At 44.5% G+C, this 27,510-nt stretch overlaps 1 protein-coding gene across 1 annotated transcript in view; it reads right to left on the bottom strand.

The window, feature by feature from the left end:
• trim62.1 (tripartite motif containing 62, tandem duplicate 1) overlaps positions 1-23,523 on the bottom strand; it is a 121,835-nt gene extending 98,312 nt beyond the window's left edge. The window contains exons 1-2 of the mRNA XM_063215740.1: positions 23,409-23,523; positions 22,043-22,691 (exon numbers count right to left, since the gene is read on the bottom strand). Of these exons, the coding sequence (XP_063071810.1) occupies positions 22,043-22,450 (408 nt within the window). The 5' untranslated portion in view covers positions 22,451-22,691; positions 23,409-23,523. The remainder of the gene's footprint in view (positions 1-22,042; positions 22,692-23,408) is intronic.
• Positions 23,524-27,510: the final 3,987 nt, after the last annotated feature.

The raw sequence follows: 27,510 nt of genomic DNA, 5'->3' as shown, positions 1-27,510 counted from the left end.
CTGATACAGGGAAACAAGGACACATAACAGAGAAAAAAATATCTAACTAAATATCCCCGAGAGAGCGCCCAACATGTTCAAACTTCTTTTTTGTAAAATGCAGCTAACCACTTTACCATGTCAGTAAATTGGTCGGCCGGTCTGTCAGAAACTGGTTTGCGTCAAATGGCTGCCCCTCGAAACCTCCGCCCCCCGCCCCTCCATGCACATCCTGCCTCTTCCCTTCCAATGTGGCCCCAGGGAGGGCGAGTTGCTAATGAACGCGCTCTGATCAACAAATGCCTAATTGAATCACACAGAGCTAATTACTGAGCGCTAATCGCTGGATGAGGCGGACACGACGTAAAAGCCTGGTCCGAGAGTCCCAGTGTTGGGGCTGTGTGGTATGAAGTGTGTAGTGAAGTGCATTGTGGAAGTGCTGGGGGTGGTGGTGGTGGTGGTGGTGTAGGGTCTAGCTTAGTGCTCCACAGTGCGGAAGAATTAGCCCAGCTTAACTGGCCCCTTTGCTCTGGGCTCTGGGGCTTGGCCTGCAGAACAATGGATGCTAATCTGCGCTAATCCCCCGTCTAATCAGGGAGGAGAGGAGCTGCTGTCCCAACGCAAAGCCAGATCAATGAGCTAACACCCCCCCCACCCCCACCCCTCCAACATAACCCCCTAGCAACTATCTACTAACACACACAAACACACACGCGTCCTTGTCACCGAGCCAACTGTCAAAGATCAGCAGCGGCAGGTGTGTTTGCGTGTGTGTGCGTGTGCGTGTGCGTGCTGATTAGATTGTGTGTGTCCTGGGAGAGCATATGCGCATCGTTGGGAGAGAGAATAATTACGTATATTTTGTGCATGTGGAGACACGGGCCACCTGAACAATGGGGATGGTGGCGATGGTGGGGGGGGTGTTGGTCCAGAGGGCTTCTAAGAGATTGCTACCGTACAGCCTATTCACTGGCTCCTGGCCATGATGCTGCTGTATTGGCTGCCAGTGGCTGGCTGCAGTAGCCCAGGATGACTTGCGTATTCACAAGCCAGAGGTAGAGAGGCTGGCGTGAGGCTGGCTACCAGCCAGGTATTGACTCTGACCTGCAAGCAAGACACTTAACTAGAAATCAGTAGGGAGAGCGAGAGAGTGAGAGAGAGAGAGAGAGAGAGAGAGAGAGAGAGAGAGAGAGAGAGAGAGAGAGAGAGAGAGAGAGAGAGAGAGAGAGAGATACAGACGGAGCGAGAGAACAGAGAGGAAATGAAAGAGAGCAGCCAAGCGAGTGAGAGAGAGGGAGAACAATGCAGAATGTTCCGGTGTACAGTACATTCAAACCTATACACACCGGGGCAAACAATGTTTATATGAGCTCTCAGCCACCCACTTGATTCTACTCTCTCCTGATGCTCTTCACATCGATTTTCCCATAGAGACTTTGATCTGTATGTTGTTGACCCTGGGTGCCATGGTGCACGAATAGAAATAGATTATTATTATTACTTATGTTAAACCAGTGCAGCCAGGAACTGTAGGGCAGGGGATGAAGGACCACCAGGCTTTGTTTTATGGGATGGAGTGTGTAGCCACTTTGTGTCATAGCCATTGTCGGGACAACAAAGCAACCCTGAACAGATGGATCATTAGTGTCGGATGGAGCGTGTGTGCATATGTGGACACTGGACAGTGTGAACCACAAGTGTGTGTATGTGTGTGTGTGTGTGTGTGTGTGTGTATGGTATGTGTCCGTGTGTGTGTGAATGCCTTCATTGTTTATAGTTGCGTGCAGCGGCTCTGTGTGACACTGTGTTGGTCCGTCAGTTGGAACAGAGATTTTGAGGGTTTGCACGCAACATTATTGACCTTGTTTTATTTTGAGATACAAAATTAGTCTGCTTTATTGTGGCGCTATACCGTAAATACAATGTGTGCATGTGTGCGTGTGCGTGTATGTGCGCGCGTATGTACGCGTGTGTACATGTGTACCTACTCGTTTGATAATACGCGCAGGAGATTAAAATGCCCATCATCTGCAAAATGGACGTTGGAGGGATCATTGGCAGCCAAGCTAAACCCTGTGTGAAAAAACCCAACCATTGACCTGAAGTGCTGAGTAGCCTGGTGCATGGATGAGGATGGATGAGGATGAGGATAAGAGAGAGGGACGGGGGGAAGGGAAAAGGGAGAGAGAGATTGGGGGGGGGGGGGGGGGGATGTGGGGACTTAGGCTCAGCGTAAAACCATTATTTGCAGACTTAACTTTTCCTAGCCAGCACTTCTACGTCTCCTTAGTCCCAGCTGACGCGCAGATCCACTCCCCGGGTCATCCCGAGACGCTCCCATAAGTCTCGCAGAGAGCAGAGACCTGGGAGTTGGTGAGACCACGGTTTCTTAAGTCTCTGTGAGAAGAACCCTGCGAACGGGTGAAACCCATAACAAACGGAGAGCGTTCTTATTGTCAGGAGACTCTTTGACTCTCTTAGACACTCACACACACACACACACCCTCTCTCTCTCTCATACACGCACGCACGCACGCATACCAGGTCAAAGCTCAACTTAAGCTCCTCACTGCCTCAGCTGAACATGTGTTGGATGTGAAACTCAAGACTCATCCCGAGCTGTGTTGTTGAGCATTGAGCTTCCTCCTCCAAAGATGGCAGAGACAGCAGGTAAATAAGAGAAGAGAAGATAAGAGCACTCTACTACTTCCCCTCTCTGGCCTCTGCAAACAGATTCAGAGGATGTTTTTCTGTGGTATGATGAACGGATCAGCAAAAAGTTCCTCTGCTGGGCTTTTGAAAGCTACAAATGGATCTCCTCGAAATGTCCTCCAAGGCCTCAGGGATGATTTCGAAATGCCTCTTTTTTGGGGGGTCTAGCAAACGCTGCAACAATGAAAAATGAGACGTGCGTAATCAGTGGAAATGTTGCTTCAACTGCAGATTGAAAGGATAGGAACGAGCACACAATGCAGCCATTTAAATCTGTTCCATTTCCTGAATTACGGTCCTCAGACAATGTCACAGATCAGACCACTGATATGGCAAAATATCAAATGACCAAGTTGGACTGCTGAGACAAGATGAAAAAATGAGGGTATAGGTCAGACAAAGACATAAGTCAGTGTATGTGGGACTTGAGCTTTCTGCTTAATGTTGTCAGGATTACTGGTACACTCACATAATTTGGGCATTTACACTACAGAACATACAGTATGTGGGTATTTGCCCTAACATGTGGCCTGTTGCAATCAAGGTCCCAAAGCAATTTGGGTCATCGTTCTTCTCACACATATCTTTAAAACAAGCCTTTTGCAACTTAGGCCTTTCCCATGACTCATTTTAAATGACTAGTGCCAACGTGCTCAGGTGATTCATTCACATTTTGTGATTTCCTTTAATTTCCTCAGGGATCAATAAAGTCTCTCAATTCTACTCTCCTCCTTCACCACTTGCTTCAATGCTGTCTGAGAGCTGCTATTCCAACATCTATAGTGTATGCAGTAAAAAAGCAGAACAAACAGCAGTTTCCCTACAGCACATCACAGGTGTGCAGCACACACATGCCCAGCTAAGATATGGCCATGAAGCTGCAGGGCTATATATTCCACTGAGGGCTTGTGGATGGTGGCAGGCAGGCAGGCAGGCAGGCAGGCAGGCAGGCAGGCAGGCAGGCACCAGGGCCACTCACAGGTTTGGCTGAGCTGGGGAAAAATGTCATTTGAAGGGGCCTCAAACCCAAAACATATAATGTAATGAGGACCCAATTCTGAGGCCCCTCTCTCTCCATGTGCCTGGGACAACAGACCCCGCTGTCGTCGTCCCCCACCAGCTTCCCTGCAGACACCAATGGGGTTCACAAAAGGGGAGAAAGGGGGGGGCAAATTTATCTCTCCGGCTCAGACGGAGATGACTTTTCAATGAGTCGGTGATGTTGGGTTACCTTGGGGGTGGGGGGTGGGGGTTGAAAGGAGGTGGTGAGATGGGGACACATTTCATATGCTCCTCTACACATGGCAGCCCACATATTATTCATAGTCACGGATTTACAGTGGGGATAAGACACAGCCATCAAATGGGAAATACTACTATCTCACAGCCAGCCAGCCAGTTCCATTACCTCAAGGACCACGAAAGATACACCGGGGGTCTCTCTCTCTCTCTCTCTCTCTCTCTCTCTCTCTCTCTCTCTCTCCCTACTGTGACAAGAGACAAACACACAGAGGATTTATAATCAGGTTTCGTTATTATGGGATGCGTCTAGCCACAAATAAGAGAGTGGCGGAGTCAAGTTTCGCAGGCGTTTTAATTCATTCCAGGAAGGAAAAGCTCTCTGGCATCTAGTACTTACTGTCACCCCGTGACTGCAGCCACATTCACACACTGGGATTTATGGGAAACTTTATTCAAAAGGCTCGCCTTTTTATGTGAGGAAACGTAGCCGAGTTTAAAAGGGAAGCGCTGTAGCCATCATCTGAAACGCACTGCGCGCAGTTCCATACTACTGACTGTAAATATTCATCATTGGTCATACACATTCAAACGATCAACACAACACGTATAATAGTACATGGTCAACACTCACCACATAATGGAAAAATCTATTTTAATTTAAACTCTTAAGCTGGATAAATTTGACACTTACAGTACTAGACGAGCAAATATGACCTTCAGTTACTACAGATGGGCCAAGAATCCGTTCTGAGGGGTTCTGAAGCATTATAGTTTCTACACCGAGTGTGATGGTTACAAATAACTTTGCTTGATTGATCTCTGTTCTTGGTCATGTGCTAACATTAAGGCAAGGCATCACATTGACTGAAGAGAGGACATTGTAACACATGCTCGTAGCTTCAACTATGTATTTATGTAGCTATAAATTAGCACTGCCCATTGATTTCTCAAGGTCAAAATGTTTCATTAGCATGAATGATCAGGTGCACGACACTCTACAGGCTGTCAGCATCCCTGTAGCGTAAAAAACCCGGTAGAAGTAAGGAATAACCACACAAAAAATAGAGATATTTAAATTCAGGTCAGAGACATTAGCACTCCTCCATCAGCAAACCCTCCCTGGGGAAGGCAGGTGTTTCCTGACTATGTGTCAGCGGGACAAGGGCAAATAACAGGACACAGTTAAGCAGGAAAACCCCTTGCATTACTCCCACTCATCTGCCAAATGAAGACACTACTATTCAAATGTTAAAGCCACAGGTTAAATAAACAAGCAGCACATATTCTGACCAGCCATGGCGTTACGCTGATAAAAAAAACCCCACCCACATTTAATGAATAATGCATCATGAATCATTTCAGCCTTGAGTTAATGCTAATGTATAATGGATGCGTAGGGATGTTTATCTTGTGCTATAAACAAAATATGACCTCCAAGCAAAGTCCAAACATACTTGAAACAAACAGCAACTCCTATTCCAGTGCGGGAGGATATTTACAGCGTTGCCTTAGGGTTTCAGACGTGTGGCCCAAAGGTTGCCAGTTCAATCCCCAAACTGCCAGGTTGGTGGGGGGAGTAATTAACCAGTGGCCTCCCCCCATCCTCCTCCATGAGCCCGAACATGGTATTGTCCCGCCACACTGCTCCCTTGGGGCGCCGATTGGGGCTGCCCCCCGCATGGGTGATGCATAAATGCACTTTCTTTGTGTGCAGTGAGCACTGTGTGCTGTGGAGTGCTGTGTCACAACAATGGGAGTTTCCTAGGTGGGCTTTCAATTATTAATAAATAGGTTAAGACATAAGTCAATAGCTTTGCAAGTCAGGGCAGAGAATAGAGGGTAAACAGGCGAAGGGCTTATAATATGGTGGGTTGCATACATGGTGATAGTACTCATGAATTAAAATTATACAATATATACTTTATACTGCACATAAATTACAAAGAGCATTAAAAGCTTGGATTACCATCGCAGCTCAATTAATATTGTGCACAGTAATGTTTGTCCTTGGCTTGCATTAAATATTGACCTGAGACAGCAAAGACCATCAATTACTGTAAAGGCAAGTGAGTACTGGCAATCAATTTCACTAAATATAAATATTCAATTCATTAGTGGCAGAGTTTGACAATGTGTGCTGACCAGCATACTGATGGTGGGAAAAGAACAGGCCAAACTAACCACTGCACAGATGACAATAGCAAAAACCGATAACAATGCTGGTATACTTCAGTGCCTTAAGTGGCTTTGGAAGGCAATATGGATCCAATCTAACTAAGGGAGAACAGCTCCCTCCTCAAATGCACCTCAAGTAGATGAAGAGAAGTTGTGCTCCTCAACACCACGGGAAAGCAGTTGTCACGTGACGAGATTTGCACAGTTTTCCCACTCTATCTGTGCATTTCTGTTGCCGTGCCGAATTTCTGTTGCTTAACTTGAAAATGCTCTGCTGTGCCCTGACCAAAACCATGCCGAACCCTAACCGGTCAGTAAAGCAACGTTTCTGCTGCTTTACTTTTGCCAAGAACAGCCGCATGCACCAACACACACACCCCTAATCTCTGGCTGCTCAATGCCGACACCACCAGCAACAGGGGGTGGCACCAGGGGTTCTATTTCCTGCCATTAGTTCCAGTTCCACCCAGGGAGGGCAATAAGGGCACCACAGGTGGACATGTGCCATGATGTCCAACAGGGCAGGGGAGCTCATTACTTTACCTCAGTTAGTCCTGCTGCTAATAGAGTGGAAAATAATGCACCCCCAGTGTTTCTCATGCATAGATCACTCTATGGTGCAGCATCACAGAATACAAACCAAGCTCCACAAATTGATCAACAGCCATACATAAAAATCAATGGGGGTACAAGCGTAAGGCATAACACTTGCACCGGCTATGCTACTTTGGCTTCCCTCTCTTACATGGCTTCCCTCTCTAAACAGCTGTGGTGATGGAGATGCAGGATTGAATGCTGCAATCTACAGGTGCATCATCATCAGTCATAATTCACCATCCATACAGGAGTGTGAATACTAGAACGCCATCCAGGTTTCAGAACGCCTACCGGGTGTTCTGTTTAACATGAATAACTTCACTGGAGCAGCTGATCAGCTTTTCCCAAGTGCCTATTACAAGCAGTGGATTTTTTCACTTCCTGTTTGACACATTGGTTACCTTGCCGACAGCAGGTCCTATAAGGATAGGGATGATGACGAGGAGGGGGCTTGACTGGCACCACAGGAGACTCAGGATTAAGGGAAGGATGGGAACGCGAAGAAAAGAAAAAGGGCCTAAATGACGGCAGGGGGTCAAAGACAATGCAGCAGGTTTGGATGGGGGAGGGAGAGATGGGCCAGATGCAAGGAGAAACACTTGTGATGAGACGGACGAAACAAGAACACACTCTAAAGAAAGAAAAAGACACGAGGCAGAAACAAGAGCAAGTGTTTTTTTGTTGTTGTTGTTTTTTTTTGGGGGGGGGAGAAAGGGAAAAGGGGAAGTAAATCAATGGGGAAAAGAAACAGGAGAAAAAGATACAAGTACCACAAAGCAAGGAAGAATGAGGCAGCAAGTTTTAAATGAAAGAGTGAGGTTGAAAGCGAGAAAGATGTAAGAAGCATGAGACTACAGTCGGTACGAATGAGTTTGTGAAGAGGTGTATGGTAGGAGAGAAAAGTGGAACACTAAATTTGGGTTTGTTGAGATGTGCATATGAGAGGAAAGGGGGAGAGGAGAGAGAGAGAAGAGTTTGTTGAGCTGGATTTATAAACAAGTGTATAAGAGAGGGAGAGAAAGACGGAGAGACAGACAGAGAGAAGTGTGATAGACTAAGGTTCTGTTTGTTTGTTAAGACAGTGGAGGAGAGAGAGTCAAGAGTATGACTTGTGTTGGGTTGGTAAACAAGTGTATAGGAGGAGATGAGCATGTGCGTTGGTTTGTGTTTGTAAAGAAGTGAATATGGAGAAGAGAGGAGTGAAAGATTCAGCTTGGAGAGAGGAGTGTGAGGGAGGCTGGGTCATAGGAGAGGAGTTAGTGGCCTCCACAGCTGCCCTTGAAAGTCCCTGAGTCACGAGTCACAGGCACTTGTGCACACACGCGGGGTGTGGAAAAGGCTTGGAGGAGGAGAGGGTACACATTTAAGCACAGGTCAACACTCTGAGGACTGTGTGTGTGTGTGTTGTTAGTTTTATCACTCACTCACGCACACACACACACACCACACACACCACACACACACCACACACACCACACACACACACACACACACACACACACACACACACACACACACACACACACACGCCTAGATTAAAAATCCCCATGCAGGCAGTCCAATCTCATGGGTCCCATTGAGAGGGATTCTCCAGCATTTGTACTTGTTCCCCATTGAACTGATCCGCAAAAGAAGATCTATTTTCAGAGGCTTTTCATACAAAGTGTGCATGTCTGAGTGTGTGTGCGCTCGTATCTGTGTGTGTGTGTGTGTGTGTGTGTGTGTGTGTGTCTGTGTGTGTGTGTGTGTGTGTGTGTGTGTGTGTGTGTGTGTGTGTGTGTGTGTGTGTGTGTGTGTGTGTGTGTGTGTGTTAGGGGTGGTACGGTTCACAAAAGTCACGGTTCGGTCCATATCACGGTTTCAAGGTCACGGTTTTCGGTTTTGTACGGTTCTGTTTTTTTTTATAAAATGTATTATGTACTGGAAATGTATAATATAAATGATGTGAAATGAATGAAAATGTAAGCTTATCATGGGTATGTTGAAGTTTACTTCATTTAACCTAACAAGGAGGAAAGATATCAATGAATTTAACATGCGTCCATTTATTTCAACTAAGTCCTAACTTTTAAGTTGACAAATATTCAAATATTACATACTATAACACATTTGACGTCTAAAAATAAAACAGCTGCACTCCTGTAGGCAATGGGACATTAGGTCAGTGCAGTATGACTATTTTGGTTAATGACACACTGAGAACGAATTGGACTTTTATTTTGATACCGCTTTCTGCAAGTTTTGCGCTTATGAATCAGTTGCTTCCTATCGTGAAACTGCCGGTCGTGAGAAGCATAGAAGTAAAATCAGAAGTCAAATTCAATTTTAAGTGAACAAGTGATAGGGTTATGTTATGTTAAAATGTGAAAGTTAAGGTAACAAATAATTTTAAAAGATCGTTTTTTTTAGAAGTGTATGCACAAGAATGTTTCACAAAACTCCTGTGAAGCTGAGCCTTTTAAAACAGTCAAATATTATTTTGGTTATAGTGTTAAACATCAATGTTAACTAGGCAACAGCACAAAGTCCCCTTCATTCGATCAGAGTTTAACTGGTTACATATAATTAGGCCTACAGTTGATATAAGGACAGCGCAGTGAATCTGATGGATATGTTCCATTATCTCGCATTTTGCTGTCCGGAATCCCCATTCAATGGCACGTGGATATAGCCTACACTAGGCTACTGTAACGTAAGTCATAGTCTACTTTGTTCTGCTATTCTGTCGTTTTTTGTAAATTCATGTTCATTTAATTTAAATTGGTCAGCATAAAGGCTGGGGGCAGTCACTTGCGCTAACGTGGAGAGAGAGGGGGACAGGGAGACGCTGCCGGTGGTCACTCTCTCTCTTTTTTTTTTTTTAAACCGTGGGCACCGTGCGGTTGCCCACTACCCCGTTCCGTGACATACAAACCGTACGGTTTCGGTTTGCGACGCAAACCGTACCATCCCTAGTGTGTGTGTGTGTGTGTGTGTGTGTGTGTGTGTGCGAGCATGTCTGAATGTGTGTGTGTGCGCGCGTGTGTGCACACAAGAATGGCAAAAAAATCTATCGTCACTACAGACGAAGGATTGGACTTCAGAGGAAGAGAGCAATCTACTCAGCGGGAATGCCAGATGAGGATGGTAGACAACCCCTTGTGGAACAGTGGGAGGGTGTCTGATATATCCTAGTGTCAAGAAAATGCATAATGCTTCTTTGCAGGGCACAGATTTAAGAGTTTAAAAATATATGTTTGGGCTGTGCAATAAGAAACAGTCCATTTAATCCTGGTAATCTTGTTCCAAGCTCATGTATGGGTCAATGACAGACTTCAAAAGGCAAATTCTAAACATAAAAATATGTATTAGTTTCAAATATTTATCATATCAGGTATGCAATACATCCATGTTTAACATTCATTCATATTAAGCAGTATTAGTGTTTTTATGTACATGAATGGAATAGCAGTCAAGGTTTTTTTTAAAACTCAAATACTTATTTCCTTCTTTGCCTTGCTCCCTGCTCACACGTATAGCAGTAAGTCTATAGAACAGCCTTGGCCAGAAGAAGCCCCCTTTTTACCCAGCGAGTCACGGACCGTTAGAACGCCAACACCTCGCTGGAAGTCACTCGGTCCGTTGGACCCCGGGCTCGTCACACCAGGCAGGGGAGAACGGAGAGTAACAGCAGGGGCACGGCATACAACCTTGAAACCAATAGCAACTGTGCAGCGGGAGAGAGCGGCTGGAGCTCCTGATACGACGGAATATCAATTGGCTTCAGTGGGTGCACAGGAATGAGACACTATCCATCAGGGAAAAATAGGGGCTCCACAGAGCACACCAGTGCCTGCATTATTACAAATAACAAATCCATGAAACTGTATGTACACTACATTTAGCTGGAGAACAGGGCATGATATCTGTAAGACACTAGTGAATAAACTGAAAACATTGGTAAAGCCTCTGTTCATATTTCATCCATAATTTGACTTCAATTCCCATAGTGCTTTGCAGTGCATTGGAGTTTTTGTTGATCATAGGGTGATTTGGTTTTAGAGAAAAGAAGAGAAACGTTTATTGAACTTAATACTGATACCCCTCATTTGCCTAGAATTAACAATAAAACGAATAAAGCAAAATCCTGCAGTGTATCTTAAGGATACTACATGATGATGGCATAACATTTAAATCTGTATATAGTATCTGCATAAAGCATAATCCATATCCACAGCTCAACATCGCATAATGCCAGAATATACTATGGATTACTGTATGCCTCAACCTGAAATCAAACCTGGCTATATTGCATGACTGCATACAGACCTTGTGCGAGACCAATCTCCAATGCATCACCTAATCCCTACCCCCCTCAAGTGCAGCATACACAGCATCTCTCTTCTTGCTCCTGTGTTTTGTATCCATGGGCTGATGTAATTCATCTACGTAATAACCACATATTTCATAACACAGGTCTGTGATTGGCGAAGGTCAGCACTCAGGAACACTGTGCATTACAGAGGTCCCTATGATGGATTTATTTAATAGTTTAAAGCTTGATAAAAACCAGGAATTGTGGATTATTTAGGAAAAACTACACGTGACAAAAAATGTTTATGAGAATAAAAAAATCTATTGGCCGATCTTTATCATTTAGCATTCTTTTGTTATTACCAAGACATTCAATTACTGTATTTAGATTGTTGTTCTGATCACATTCCTCACGTGTGCAGGCAGGCAGGCAAGCAGGCAGCAGAGCTTCCCAATGAATCCCCCTACAGGAACTGCACTGGTAAAATTCAGGCTCTGGCACGTCCACCCATGCCAGTCTGTACAGCTCTACACAGCTCTGCACACTAAATAGCATACCGGCACGTCCGAGCCAGCCAGGTTGGTGAACCTGTAAGCCATCCTCTGACAGACAGCTGTTAGGGTGAAGCGTGGTGGAGGGTAATCTCTTCACGCCAGAGCGTGTGATCTCTCCCTGGCTGAACATGGGCTGGCTGAATGGCAGCCAGACGGGCTGACGAGCTGACTGAGGTGCTGACAGGATCGCTCACTGGATGGGTCCTGTGGGGATGGCAACAGGCACCATCAGAGCAGCTCAGGCCTCCGCATGTACTGATGGACATGGACAACGAGCTTTCTCTCTTCCTCCATCGCTCTGTCTCGCTCCCTCTTTCGCTCTCTCTCTCTCTCTCTCTCATGTCTCTCTCTCTCTCATGTATCTCTCTCTCACTCTCTTCCTATCGTTCTCTCTCCCTCCATCTCAACCTGGCAGTGAATTCATTTCTTCCTCTACCCAGCAATCTCACATTGTGCCCACAATTCCAGTCACACACACACACACACACACACTCACGCAGTCATTTACACACATACACGCACGCGCGCAGACACAGACTCATGCACGCACGCACGTACACCCCCTGAGGCATGAGCCGCCAGGCTCCACAAATCCTCTGCCCATCACTGAGCCTCTCTCAATGTTGATGCATAAACATAAGGAGAGCCTGTAATGTGTGTGTATGTTCATTTGCTAGTGTGTGTGGTCTGCTGAAACATTCTTCAACACCAACCGTCTCCCCCCAATCCACTTTGCTGCAATGGTGTGTGCATGTGTATGTGTGTGCGCATGCATGTGTGTGTTACTACAATGCATGTGTGTGTAACTAAAATATAACTAAAATGATTACGGTAACTTTGCTTAGTGTGCTTTCACAGTTGGAGGAAGTAAGTGAATGTGTGTATGTGTGTGTGTGCATATTTCTGTGTATAGTGAGTCTGTGTGTTTGCAAAGCTCTATTTAGGCACACACTAACACTCAAGCTCCATCAGCAAAACATGAAGACACAGACAGACACACGAACGCAGAGACACACACGCAGACACATGAATAGGGCTGGGTAAAATAATCGATTTAGTCGATAATCGATTGATTTAATCTAAAATTCACATAATCGATTCACAGGACACAAAATTGATTTTTTTTCTTTTTGTTTAATTTAGGTCTATGGAAAATACCCAGTAGGTATTAGTCAATTAGGCCTGGGCCTACTTATTACAAATTAGCAATCTGTTAACACCGTCAAGCCATAGCCCTTTGACATTTTTATATAAAAATAGGCAACAGCATCTTATGGGGGAAATCCTGGCACCAAGAAGGGAACGGATTGAATTGATTCGGAATGAATCGAATCGAATCGTGATTAATCGATTCAAAGCCCTAAGAATATAAATCAAATCGATACAGGAACATGGCTGCGATACCCAGCCCTACACATGAACACATAAACACACATGCACACGCGCACGCACGCGCACACACACACACACAATCCTCCTCGTAAGGCTGACCGCATCACTCCTTATGCAACACTACCTGCAGATGCCGCCTCATCCCACCAACATTTAATGCCAAGATTGCCAAGCGAGGGTCAACAGGGTGACATGCAAAGTTAAGGAGATTACTAGACATTCAGACCGCCCGGGCCAGTTCCGGCCCCGGCTAGGCTAGACTGGGATAGGATTGCGCAGGAGCAACAGCAGCAGAAGGCAAAATCTCTGCCCGCGCCAACACAAGTCTGATGGCACCCACTACACAGACTGTGTGCCAAGCATGGGTGCACATGCTGCAATGCCCAGCACGCTGTGAGAAGGGCAAAGGGGCAGAGGGGGTGGGGTGGGTGCAGTGAGGGAGGGAGGGAGGGACGTAGCCTGCTGCAGTTTTTAGCCATCTCTGCCCAAGTCCCAAGATCACCCCATTGCCGTCTGTCAGCCTGGGCTTAGGCTATTGACAACACTGGCACGGAGTGGTGTGTGTGTGTGTGTGTGTGTGTGTGTGTGTGTGTGTGTGTGTGTGTGTGTGTGTGTGTGTGTGTGTATCAACACGTGGCCTGTCTGAGTGCAATCGTGCACAGTGCATGTGTGTGTTAGTGTTCAATGTCTATGGGTGTGTGTGTGTGTGCGCGAGTGAGTGAGTGAGTGAGTGAGTGAGTGATCGAGAGGTAGCAAAAGGAGGGTGGGAACTGGGAAGGTGATGATATCTAGGGGTTGAGTAGCCTGCCTGGTAGCCATGAGTGACATAGCACTACCAGCGTTATGGATTAATTAAACACAAGCAGACATACAAATGGCATGAATCGGCCGGCTCGCATGGCTGCACAATTGATCATGTTTTCCCATCGACGCTGTTTTACAGGCCACCAGGCGAGGACGGAACAGGGCCGTGATGTGGTGACGAGGACGGAACAGGGCCGTGATGTGGTAGCGATAGGGATGCGAACCTTAATCGCCAATTCAATTGACAAGAGACCCAGGTGAAATGGGCATGTCAAGAGGGAGGGAATATTTAAATCACCTTTGGATTAAAGCATTTAAATAGAACTCTTAAAAATGTAGCATTTTATCTTTTAATTTTTAGATTAAGTAGGGGATTTTTTTTGTCGAAAAAAATAGATTTCGGGGGAAAAACGCTGCTTATCAATTAATCGCAAGTCGATTACAACTAATGAATTAATCAATAATTTGCATCCCTAGGTGGCGAGGACTGAACAGGGCCGTGATGTGGTGACGAGGACTGAATAGGGCTGTCATGTAGTGTGCTGTGCTGTGACGAGGGTGAGCCGTGCTCTCGATAGCCGTCAGGCTGGGCTTTTGTGTGGTAGAGAATGCCAAGCTGTGGAGAGCCAGGGTACAGTGTCCCCAACGGTGTCATTACTGATGGACAGACACACACCCAGACTGTGTGTGTGTGTGTGTGTGTGTGTGTGTGTGTGTGTGTGTGTGTGGATGACATTGAAGAGACAAGAAGTAAACAGACAGAATAAGACACAGGCAGAGAGTTCGGTCTGTGAGTACACTGAAAGATTGACGAGCCAGGACAAGGTCCCGAGACAGCACTGAAATATACACGACAGGAAAACCAAAACGGATCAAAAGAAAGGCGCATGCAGAAAAAATGAGACTATAAAAACTACATGTCAAGAAATACTCTATAACAAGAAAAAGAAAGAAAAAAAGGGGTTGAGCAGGTGAGACAGTCCAAAAAGAAAAAAAGAAACAAAGAAAGAAAGAAAGAAAGAAAGAAAGACGGATACACGTCTAAAGCATCTGATCATGAATAATGAACTGCCAATCACAGGGAAGCCGCGTGTCTTCATTCTCTCATGTCATGTCAGCATTCTATAGAATAACGAGTGTCACCTTACCCGCTAGACAGGGCTGTCAAGTGTCAACATCATTGCCAAGAGTTTCTAGTGAACAAGGCTGCAGTCACAGTGCCGGTTCCATGATGACACCAAAAACACCTAGCTTTCTGACTCAAGCTTACATAGCCAACAGACATGGTGGATCGCTCTAAGATAAGACAGCATGAATAAATTCACAAGATTAAACAAAGTATGAGGGTCTAGCGGAACACCGAGAAGTCATGGAAGGTGTTTGAAAGCGTTTCAATTCAACCAATGAGGACTCTTATGGCAGCAAGTAGCAATTATTTCATTGCAAATAGAACTAGTTTAACTTGACTTAAATTTGTGCAGAATGCTATTTAAAATCACTAATGAAATAATCAGGAATGTATTACACAAGGGATGAACAAAATAAATCTATACTCTCATAATTATGTAAAAGGCAATAGCATGCAGCTTAGACAAACCCCCAGTTTTTTGGCCAGAAACACCAGCCTGTCAAAATGGTCTGGCTTCAAGGACGCTGGAAGGCAGGTTACTGATGCCCCCTGTGTGATTTTCTTTTTTTTCTGTTATCATCACATGAGGTCAAAGCATCCAAGCTCACTGCTGGCCTACTGTAGTAGCTACTAGCTACTGGATACAGTATGTGAATAGATACCCAGGCTGCATTCATGGCACAAATATTTATCAAATTAGCTGTTTAAATCATACAGACACAATCCACGCACAGACTCACGCAAGTGAGCACAGAGTTGAATGCATCGGCAGATTATCAACACACACCGCTCTCCCTCCAGCATTCTATGAACTGCTGTGGCATGCATGGCTTTGGTACATATTAATCTGTGATATGAAAAGGAGAGTTTTAATAACAGCATGCGTATGAGTGAGTGAGTAGGTTTGAGCCTGACCGGGATTCCTGTGAGCTGCCTAGGTTGCCAAGCCTGATCGCATTCCATTCACTGCTTGCCTACCTAATGCTGCATTCTGCCCACTTTGTAAGCGCCTTTATAAACAACAAAGATCACCTACCAGGCTGGTTCTATGGGCCCCAGCTGTGGCATACTCATGACTCGCAGGCCTTAAGAAGTACAAAAAAAAAAAGTTATTTGGCATAAGAGAGCAGTAATAGCCGCATGCCCACCATGGTTACACTCACTGTGGGGAGACTAATGACACCCACCTGGCCCTTGCCAGAACATGACGCTTGGCAAAGCGCTTGAATGGTATTATGAAAATGCCTTATACACGTAGGCTTTAGGTGTTTTGCACCATCTGTACGGTTTTCAATCGTGTGGTACTGTTGATGGCATCACATCAGAATACAGTACAGGGGCAGAAATTCCCGGTTTGACGACTGTTGTAATAAAAAGAAGGCATGTTACCAACACGCTACTGCATTCCGCGTGCCCCAGAGCATGCCCTGACCAAAACCATCCCTAACCCTAACCTGTCAGTAAAGCAACATTTCTGCAACTTTACTTTTGCCAACAGCGAACCAAGCTAGGATAAAAGATGAAAATGTGCTATGATAAAGGCGAAACCACCCTAACCTGTCAAAAGGCATTGTAGAGCACGACTTAACGTGCAAAAGCGCGGGTGCACACACACAAAGACTGAAAAAATCAGCTTGAATTTATACGCATCGTCATGACGACATGTCGTTTGATACAAAAAAGCAGTTCCTTGCATTCTATATGGCAAGTTTTATATCAACATTGAAATTTTGATTATATCAAAATGAAAAACTCTTCAGGCCTACTTTATTGAGTGAAAACTTGGATGCCGCTCAAGTCTCGCTTGCTCGCTATAGGCCTACTATACCTGTGCATGAGACTGGAAGACTGAATGGGGGAAAAAGTAGAAGCTAAGAGAAATAAAGACAGGCAAAAACATCATATGTACAGTGCCCTCCATAATTATTGGCACCCCTGGTTGAGATGTGTTTTTTAGCTTCCAATTATTTTATTTTTTTTCTAAATAATATGGGACCTTAATGGAAAAAAAGAGAAAAATCCAACCTTCAATACAAGTGCATTTATTCAGTGGGGAAAAAATCCCACATAAAGAAATAATTATTTGACATCAAATAATGTGTGTCACAATTATTAGCACCCCTGGTGTTAATATTTTGTACAACCCCCTTTTGCCAACAAAACAGCACCTAATCTTCTCCTATAATGTTTCACAAGATGGGAAAAGACAGAAAGAGGGATCTTCAGCCATTCCTGTTTGCAGAATCTCTCTAAATCATCCAGAGACCTGGGTCCTCTCCTCTGTACTCTCCTCTTCAGCTCACCCCACAGGTTCTCAATGGGGTTGAGGTCAGGGGACTGAGATGGCCATGGGAGGAGCTTGATTTTGTGTCTGGTGAACCATTTCTGTGTAGATTTTGCCATATGTTTAGGGTCATTGTCTTGCTGAAAGACCCAGTGACGACCCAGCTTCAGCTTTCGGGCAGAGGGCAACAGATTTTGATTTAAAATGTCCTGGTATTTCAAAGCATTCATGATGCCATGCACCCTAACAAGGTTCCCAGGGCCTTTGGAAGCGAAACAGCCCCACAGCATCACTGACCCACCCCCATACTTCACAGTGGGTATGAGGTGCTTTTCAGCATGCGCATCTTTCGTGGTACGCCAGACCCACTTAGAGTGTTTGTTGCCAAAAAGCTCAATCTTGGTCTCATCTGACCAAAGCACACGGTCCCAGTTGAAGCCCCAATACCGCTTGGCGAACTCTAGACGCTTGTGTTTATGATTGTGAGTGAGGAAAGGTTTTCTCTGTGCATGCCTCCCAAACAGCTTGTTGGCGTGTAGACAGCGCCTGATGGTTGATTTGGAGACTTTGTGACCCCAGGATGCTGCCATTTGTTGTAATTCTGTAACAGTGAGCTTTGGAGATCTTTTGATTTCTCTTACCATCCTCCTCACTGTGCGTGGTGGCAAAATCAACTTGGGTCCTCGTCCAGGCTTGTTTACCACTGTTCCAGTTGTTTTGAACTTCTTAATTATTCCTCTCACAGTGGATATGGGCAGCTGCAGTTGAGTGGCAATCTTCTTGTAGCCTCTGCCTGACCTGTGAAGGTCGACGCACATCTGCCTCACTTGTATGCTGTGTTCCTTTGTCTTTCCCATGTTTAAGAGTGGATAAGAGAAATGGCCTCGGTGTCACGTCATATTTATACCCCAGGGAAACAGGAAGTGATGAATTACTAATTAAATGTTCCTACATACTCTGGTAAACTTTGTAAACTACTGTAGAAATGACAGAAATGCTTCAATTATATTTATTTCCTGGGAATTGTTAAGGGTGCCAATAATTGTGGAACAGGTGATTTAATGAAAAATAATTATTTTTTAGTCAGGGATTTTTTTATTTTCTTACAATTCATTCGAGTTGAAGGCTACATTTTTCTACAATTTTCAGTGTGACAGTATTCTTCTGCAATAAACACTGAATTTATTTTAAGGCTTTTAACACATCTCAACCAGGGGTGCCAATAATTATGGAGGGCACTGTATGTGGGAAAGAATATATGTGAGTCAATGTACCTGTTTCACTACCTGCTTTGCACATTCAAAAAACGTTTTGAAATTTATTTTTTAAGCAAATTAAAGAACAAGCATGTTTCATGATGGAGTGGAAAAAATCATAGTGAGTGAATAAACAGAGGAAATAATGTTAAATTATTTAAGCGGAGAGTTTCTCACACGCTCAGAGGAAAGCAGACTTAATTAGGCTATTTCTGTTACGCTGGCATTTCTCATCAGTGGATTAATTCAAGAATGTACTAATCAACATCTTACAGGCTCGAGCAAGAAATTAAAAACCCACAAGAAATGTGGGGCACTCCTTCTCAGAATCTGGCTTTCCTAAAAAAATAAATAAATAAAGACATGGACTAGAGATATTAACAGATTCTCAGCAGTGGAGATTGGTCGGACATTTCTGTACATTTTCAGTAGCAGAAATTGATTTCCCCCCAGACATCTTCTCCCAAGGCCTCCTCTTATTCTTAGAACTTTCCAAATACACATTGATCACCAAACTTTTAATATACTCTCAGCTATCAAGATGGGAAATGTCTTGATGTTTTAATTCCCTACAGCAGAAACATAATTCAGCCTCACCCCAGGCTTCTTGGCTGGCCAAGGGTACTCTCGTTGCTCGGGCCAAATCGTTTCATTAGCGCTAAAGAGAGTACAAGGCATTTTTTTGGGAAACTGCTCCGCCAGGGCAACAAAAAGGGCCCTTGGCTCTGGAGTGTGCCCATCTCCTTGGGAATGTTTGTTTCTTGGGCTGGTGGGTAGAGAAGAAGAAGAAGGGGGTAGAGAGAGAGAGAGAGAGAGAGAGAGAGAGAGAGAGAGAGAGAGAGAGAGGGAGAGAGAGGGAGGGGGAGAGAGAGAGGGAGGGAGGGAGAGGGAGAGGGAGAGGGAGAGGGAGAGGGAGAGAGAGAGAGAGAGAGAGAGAGAGAGAGAGAGAGACATGAGTAGTGTGGTGTGGTGTGAGTTTGCCTGACTGGCCGGCAGACTTGGCCCTTGGAATCCGCACAGCGCAGAAAAAGAAAAGAGGGAGATGCGGAAAACGAGTAGTGGGGTTGGAGAGGAGGAGGGGGTCCTTCATAAATCTCTCCCTGGGGAGCCGCTGGAAAAGAGAGCGACACAAATCGCTTGACAACTGCAGCATGTTACAACTAATTAATTCTCCATCGGGATTAAACTCACTACTACACACACACACACACACACACACACACACACACAGCTTGTTCTGATCTTTGCTACCTAAACATAGATGGGGCACATGCATGCACGTGCGGTAGGTGAAAAAATGGATTTGGACATTCTGAAGGCAAATGTGCTTCTTCTGACACACCGTGAGGAAAACACAGGCCGTTTATTTATTCAAGTACAGCATGTTTGGCCCGAGTCTCACACACAGCAAGTAAACAGCTTTCAACATAGTGGGGTGATGCAAACAAAAAAATCCCTTCTCTATTCTCTGTTGCTATAGCTACCTATCAAGACAGACCCAACAAGGCTTGCTGATGACACAGCATGGCGCAAAGTACCAAAAGCAAGAATTTTTTACTTTTTGCCTCCTGTGATGGGTGCATTGGCCACCCCAGACACAGGCAGGCTGTGTGCAGCCCAACCCTAGGTCCCAACCCTGGAGGGCTTGTAAATGCTTCAGATAAATGGACCATACAGCAGCAGGAATGGCCCCTTTTAGCTGTCAGTGTGGTGTCTCTTATCTGACTTCACGTGGACACGCTGAGAGCAATCACTATGTTGAACAAGTGCCTTGGTGAAGATACTGGTAGTGAGTGAAGGAGAGAGAGAGAGAGAGAGAGAGAGAGAGAGAGAGAGAGAGAGAGAGAGAGAGAGAGAGAGAGAGAGAGAGAGAGAGAGAGAGAGAGAGAGAGAGAGGGAGAGGGAGAGGGAGAGAGAGAGAGAGAGAGAGAGAGAGAGAGATGATCCAGCTCCAGTAACAGGAACAGGATACCATGTTGTGTTGAGAGAGACAGTGAGTGAGAGAACAAGAGAGAGAACAAGAGAGAGAGAGAAAGAAAGAGTGAGTGAAAGACAGGCAGGGAGAGACAGGCAGACAACAAGAGTCACAGAGAAAGTGGCAGTGACAGACAGAAAGACAGACAGTGTGTGCATTCAAGAGGGAAGGAGAGAGAGAGAGAGAGAGAGAGAGAGAGAGAGAGAGAGAGAGAGAGAGAGAGAGAGAGAGAGAGAGAGAGAGAAAGGGAAAGAGAAAGAGAAAGAGAGACAGAGAGATAAGAGAGAGAAAAAGAGAAAAAGAGAAAGAGAGAGAGACAGGGAAAGAAAGAAAGAGAGAGAGAAGAGAAGAGAGAGAGAGAGAGAGAGAGAGAGAGAAGAGAGAGAGAAAGAAGAGAGAGAGAGAGAGAGAGAGAGAGAGAGAGAGGGAGAAGGAGAGGGAGAGAAAGAGAAAGAGAGAGAGAGAGAGAGAAAGAAAGAGAAAGAAAGAAAGAAAGAAAGAAAGAAAGAAAGAAAGAAAGAAAGAAAGAAAGAAAGAGAGAGAGAGAGAGAGAGAGAGAGAGAGAGGGGAAAAGAGGTGGGGGGACAACACTAACAGAGCAGATCATCTGTCTCATTGGCATCTTGAAGAATTGAACAGCGATGTGCACAGAATGAAACAGCCCATTATACTGCCCAGACACACATACATGTACATCTTCAATAACACATCACATTACATGATCTCTCCTAAAACGTATTTAAATAAAGGACAGCCAGATATATGAAAGGTACTGCATCTTGCTCTGTGTTTCATTTTCACTTTCTCATTACAGAAAGGCTTTGGTTTCCCGAAAGGTTTCCGTTTCAAAGTGTAGTATGACACATACACGCAGATCTGCTGACTTTCCGCTGTGCAATCACAGTGGAATTCACAGCGCTGCTGCCTAGAAAGCTGACATGCATAGACTTATTACACTGACTGATGATCACTCAAATGTACATTTCCTGTTCTACTCTCGCACATAAGCACAGACCCACACACATATGCACGCGCGCACACGCGCACACACACACACACGCCCCTTATGTTTGCAGATGTGTTTATGTCCCACAGATGTCCTGTCCAAAGAGAGGCGAGTTTCCATGGTAACACAACACAAGACACACAAACAAGATGATCACAAAACACACAGAGACTTTGGCCTGCAGGACCAGCAGCTACTGTATGTCCTCAGCCACCTGTGCACTGATACACAGTAAGAGTTCACTTTGATCCACGCAGGAGAGACGTACATTCCAAAGGAGGTATCCTGCATAGGCTCCAATAAGCAATCGAGGAGCAAGCAAAGGGAACTTACAGGCCCTTATCCCTTGTGTTCACTTGGGTAGCACTTGCGAGGGTGCAAGTTCCCTTCGCTTGCTCCTATCCACACACAGAGAATTTGCCCTACAGTACTAGTAAGCTATGCACTACACCACAACACCAGTGCACTGGCATACAGTAAGTGACCCACACAGGGTTGAAGCGCTGATTTTTTGCGTCTGGGTTTGGTTCCAGCCCGGAATCGGATCCTGGTCCTCCCTCGTCTCTTTCTTTCTTTCTCCTGTTGCTTTGAACCCTCGAACAAGAAGAAAAGTCCCCAAAAAACTGAAAGGCCGTGGGCTTACCTGCAGCTCCTCGTATGCCTCATCGATGGTGGTGACCTGGTGCTGCTCGTGCAAGGCCGGCTCGTCGCAGAAGAAGCAGACCAGGCTCTTGTCGCTCAGACAGAAGAGCTTGACCTTCTCGTGGTCCTTGCAGGGGTAGGTGCTGCGCTGGGCGTTGAGGATGGCGTCCAGCGGGAAGGCCGAGTAGCGCTCCACGATGTTGGACAGCTTGAGGCTGGGCGAGAGCAGCGGGTCGGCGAAGGTGCGCCGGCACTCAGGGCAGTCGCGCGTGCCGTGGTGCTCCTGCCGGCTCCAGTGCTCTGTGATGCACTTGCGGCAGAAGTAGTGCTCGCAGCCGAAGCTGACCGGGTCTTGGTAGATGCTCAGGCAGATGGAACAGAGAAGCTCGTCCTTCAGACAGCAAGCCATTTGCAGGCGTGGAAGCGAGACAGCATTTAATTCAATGCCTGGTCAGCCAAATGTTTTTTGTTTTGTTTTTGTTTTTTTGGTGGGGAGGGATACACTTGGGATGTAGACAAGCAAGTGCTTGAGAGGAAGATTGGTTCACCTTCCCTGGAGGAGGTTGGGGCGCATGGGATGGTTTGGCAGGTCAGCGTGACAATGCCTTGACTTCCAGGTGTCTTGCTTGCGTTCAGCCGGTTTCTTTTCTCTGGAAACATATCAAACACACAGACACACACATCATGTCAGACAGATGCTACCTCAAAAAAAGAGACATGTTCTGCTGGGTAGACGCTTGTCATTGCTATTGAACAGGAAGTAAAGAAATGTAAGACCGCACGCAGGACACATCAGCCCTTGGTGTCTGTAAACAATGGGCAGCACATCGGTATGAAACGTCATCAATGTTTAACAAGGTGATCCTTGGCTTTATTAACAGCAAATAGTTATCAAAGCCATATAACGTATCATGTTTTTACTGCCGAGTGCAAGCTCGCTGGTCGGACTGCTTTGCAAATTATTAACGTTAACCTGACACTGTCGTTCAGCAGAGGGACTGCGGAGCTTCCTCTTGATCCCCGTGCCTGTGCCTGGATGACCAGATGACTTGATTGAGAACTCCAGGTTGGAATTCCTCACGTGCCCATTCTTAGAAATTAAATTTCACGAGAAAGGCAACGTAACACCACTTCACGCTTTATACGGTGCAGTGCTCAACTTTATACAGAATTGGTTCTCCTGGCTGTTTCAGCATCTCTGAGTTAGCAGGCTATCGTTAGCTGCCTATGTTATTTCTCGCTAACTAATTAGCTAGCGCACTGGCTAGCTTAGTATGTCAACACTTATTCTGTTCAGAGTTCACACACGCACACCAAACTTGACATGCATCGCTGACTGAGAAGCGTATCCAGTGCAGTGTCCCTACCGTTCTCAGTTGTTGGCGAGGCTGGCAAGAATGGCAATTTCGGGCAACTTGTGTGCTTCCTCCTCTGTGCGCCTCTGCAACCTGCACTGACTCCGCTTGCCTAAGTCCAATGCCCAAGCCAATCCAGGAAGGAATGAAACACAGCAATGGAACAAACCATTTTCCATTATAAATAAACAATAGGTAGCAACATCCGTTTTAATATTTTTTCAGCACAATGTAATGCAGGACAAGAGTGACACGTAACATCATGCATTACAAGTTAATCCGTTTCATTGTTTAATAACAGCAGGTATTGCTTTTATTCATACGGAATTCCTGTCCACGAATTAGGAAGATGAAAGTACTCCCCCTACGAAAAACGTGGATTAGCCCGAGCTTTCTCATTTTCCTGGCAATACGAGTTCTGCGCTTTTAAGCCTCAGCATTTCAGTGACTGAAACCATGTCGCATGTCAAATAGGAGCATCACTCTTGTCTATCTTCGAGAAATATACTGTCAAACAAGAATCTTCTTCATCGCCATTGTAATGTTTGTATTATTATTATTATTATTATTATTATTATTATTGAAAATCACTAGCCTATAGTTTTCCACTGCCTGCCCATTTACAGCGCACAATTTAAATAGGCCTAGATGAAAACATGAATGAAATTTGTTTAATTTTTGGCCTGCTGCACTTCATGCCATCTGCAATGGTTTTTGATGTTATTCCTTCATTTCCCCACCCAGTTCTAACTCACTGATCATGAATGTGGTATAATGGCACAGAGCCATGCCTCCCCACTGACAACTTCAATTTACATGACCATGACTTATTGATGTTCATTTGGAGGCCTAGTAGGCCTATTGAAAGTATCACGTGCATCATGCCAGTAGAGCAGGATACTAAAACTAGATGAGTTCAGTAGGCTACGGCAAACATTAGGCATTTGGGTTAGGGGCCGGGTCCAGACCAGGACAAGTCGTCTGAAAGTGCCCCTACCCAATACACACCATGAAATTAGGACTTTTTAAATTTGTTTAATTCTCCAAGGCAGCACAATCAGTTTCCTATGCTCAACTGTGTGTGTGTGCGTGCGTGTGTGTGTGTGTGTGTGTGTGTGTGTGTGTGTGTGTGTGTGTGTGTGTGTGTGTGTGTGTGTGTGTGTGAGAGAGAGAGAGTGTGTGCGACACAGCGGGGGACTTGTGATCCCCCTTTTTCTTCCAAAGAATACAATTGTACTATGCACAGTGATTTCTAACACTCCTGGACACTTTGTTGGTCACTTGGTCTTGAGCTGCTCTGTACCTACCGCTCAGCTAAGGCACACGTGATACGTCACTGGGACACTTCTTCTTTTGTAGACTTTTTAATTGTTGTGTGTGGTATGGGTGTGTTGTGTGTGTGTCTGCGCGTGTGTTTGTGTGTGTGAGAGAGAGCCTTGGGCTGAATGCATGTAAGAGTGTGCTATGGTTAATATGTGTATATGTGCAATGATGTGTTTAATACCTGTGTGTCTTCTGTATGTATGCTACTTGCTACCTTAATTTCCCCCGGGATCAATAATACTCTACTCTACTCTACTCCAAATTGTGGGCCCCTACCCAACCCCACATTAGTCCAGGGATTGTAAACAACAAACAAGTTTGATTCAGATAAAAGGGTCAGCTAAATGTAATACAAAGAAATCTGACTGCTGCAATATCATGAAATAGGAAGAGACCCGAACTTGTCTTCATAATCTCTTTCTCTCAGCCAAAATAAACCAAGACTTTGGCCTACGTCTGCCTTAAAAATGGCTGAAGCGATGTGATTATGTAAAACACAATCCATCTAATTTTATCACAGAGTATTAAAATGACACCTTCAAACACTCCCTGACTCACATCACAACAAACAGTAGGCCACAGCCGAGCCCTACAAGTGTGTGTGAAATGGCACAGACGTTTGGCTGTGGTTGACATCAATCAGATTTGTTTTTTTCATCCTCGTCTTCTTTGAGGGGATGTCGGTTAGTAGAGCAAGACACAGCAACAGTTATCTATGAAGGATTCCGGCAAACTAACCACTCTGGTTCCTAAACCGGTGTCAAGTCATAATTTCAAGCCATTCCTGGCACGTGCTACACTGAAATGTAAAAACAGTGTCTGCTAATTTTATCTCTGTCACGTTTAAAAGACTGAATCTTATAACTGTGTGGTCTTTAGATGCAAATAAATGACTTATGTCTGGAGCTGGACTGATCTTACAACACACTCTGCATCTGCACAACATCTGTTCAAAAGAAACATTGTGAAAGCTTGATGATCTACAATAGTCTACTCCTGAATGTGATCTTGTACTATATTAACATCCCGCATGCTAAAACAATATCAGAATAAACTCAAAATATTTATTCAAAATAATAAAATCAAAATACCAAGAAAGGCAAAGATTGACCATTGATATTTTTTATAGAAATTATAAGAATATAAGGCATATAAGACAATACAAGGACACTGTTGACCAAACATATAATTCCAATTGGTGAAAAAGTGCAGGATACAGCTCTTTAAGCGTTACAAATAATTGTAAAAATAAAATAATAACTTTCAGGTAAATGCATTTCAGACCAATGTATAGGCTACATATAAATTCATCAAGGACACAAGGGACAGGGCATCAATTAAAAAATAAATCAATATCTGTGCAGATATGATGCATCTGCTAATACACATATTATTTCCTAAAATGCATTGCATAATACTTCCATTGGCCAGGCGATGGCAAAAAATCTCTGTGTGAAGCATGGTGAGCTTGTACATTCTTGATTGGTTGAAAGCAGCTGAGTCCAGTAACAATATTGATTAAACCTTTAAAATACATGGCTTCCTGCTAAATCCTTCTTAAAATAAACAAAGAATAAAATAATGTACTTTGTAGTTTGCTTTGAGGAGGAACACCCAGGCTTTCCCACCTTTTCATTTGGACTTGTTCTTGTTCTGACCAGCAGGTGGCACCACACTCCACTGCATATCTGCGAGGAGTTTATTCACCCAGGTCATCATTACACAGTAACTGGACTTACTTTGTCTACAGCTAAAGTCTTTTGATTCCAATACATTATTTCCAGAGAGGACTGCACTGGTCAAAAGACTTGGTGAATTCTCCATTCTAGCATTCGAAGGTTGTATGGTAGCTGTTCCAACGAAAAAGCAACAGATATTTGATATCAAAATGGCATTCACAAAAACACAGACACAGAAAAAAATGACAACTCACATGAAAAATACAGCATTAGATTAAACATTCATCACACAATACTGGCCGTGGGTTTGTCCCTTGTGGCTCATATCGACCCACTCTGACTATTCTCCTCATGTTCAAATGAGTTCAGATGCAAAAACGCTCTAAGTGACATTTCAGAAATCTGTAAAAAAAAAAAAAGAAAAAGAAAAAAAGAAAATTTAAAATAATATACAAGGTGCTGCATTACTGCCTACTTTGGGGCCAAAGGGGTCAAAGTTGGTCCTCAAAAGATTATTTTTGGCCCTCCACACCTTTCTTACACTGGTCGCAGTTGGCATACATTTCTAACTGAAGTCTTCATAGAATTGACTGCAGTTCATCATCATTCTGCCACACTTGTACTCAACTGAAATAAATACAGCACATTTAAAAATTGTTATTTGATATAAAACATGACACTTTTTCATCAGATATAGTACATACGATGCCTTACTGTACATAGTACACGTTGTTGGCCCATGGCCCACACGTCATATTCATTTTCGGCCCACCATCAGAAACAAGCTGGACACCCCTGATCAAGTACAATTAAATCAAAATCAATAAAAGGTGGACTGATTATTAAGTTTACTAAATGTTGAGAAATATAGCTGATTTCTCTGCAGTAGATTCTTCACGATTGAACTTAGAGGGTTTTGCATCTGAACTCTTCAAATACACACATCTCCTCTCCAACTAGTGATGTGAACAATGATCGATTCGGCGATGCAATCCAATGCGGGGCATGGACGATCCAGAATCGATCCGGCAAGTTCCAGAATCGATCCAGCATTTTTTTTAAAGTTTCAATTACTTCTATGGATATTTCGGGAGCAAATGAAAGTTAAATTA

This window comes from Engraulis encrasicolus, chromosome 14, assembly GCF_034702125.1.
Source record: "Engraulis encrasicolus isolate BLACKSEA-1 chromosome 14, IST_EnEncr_1.0, whole genome shotgun sequence".
NCBI classification, from domain to species: domain Eukaryota; kingdom Metazoa; phylum Chordata; class Actinopteri; order Clupeiformes; family Engraulidae; genus Engraulis; species Engraulis encrasicolus.
This window is presented reverse-complemented; position numbering and strand designations above follow the sequence as displayed.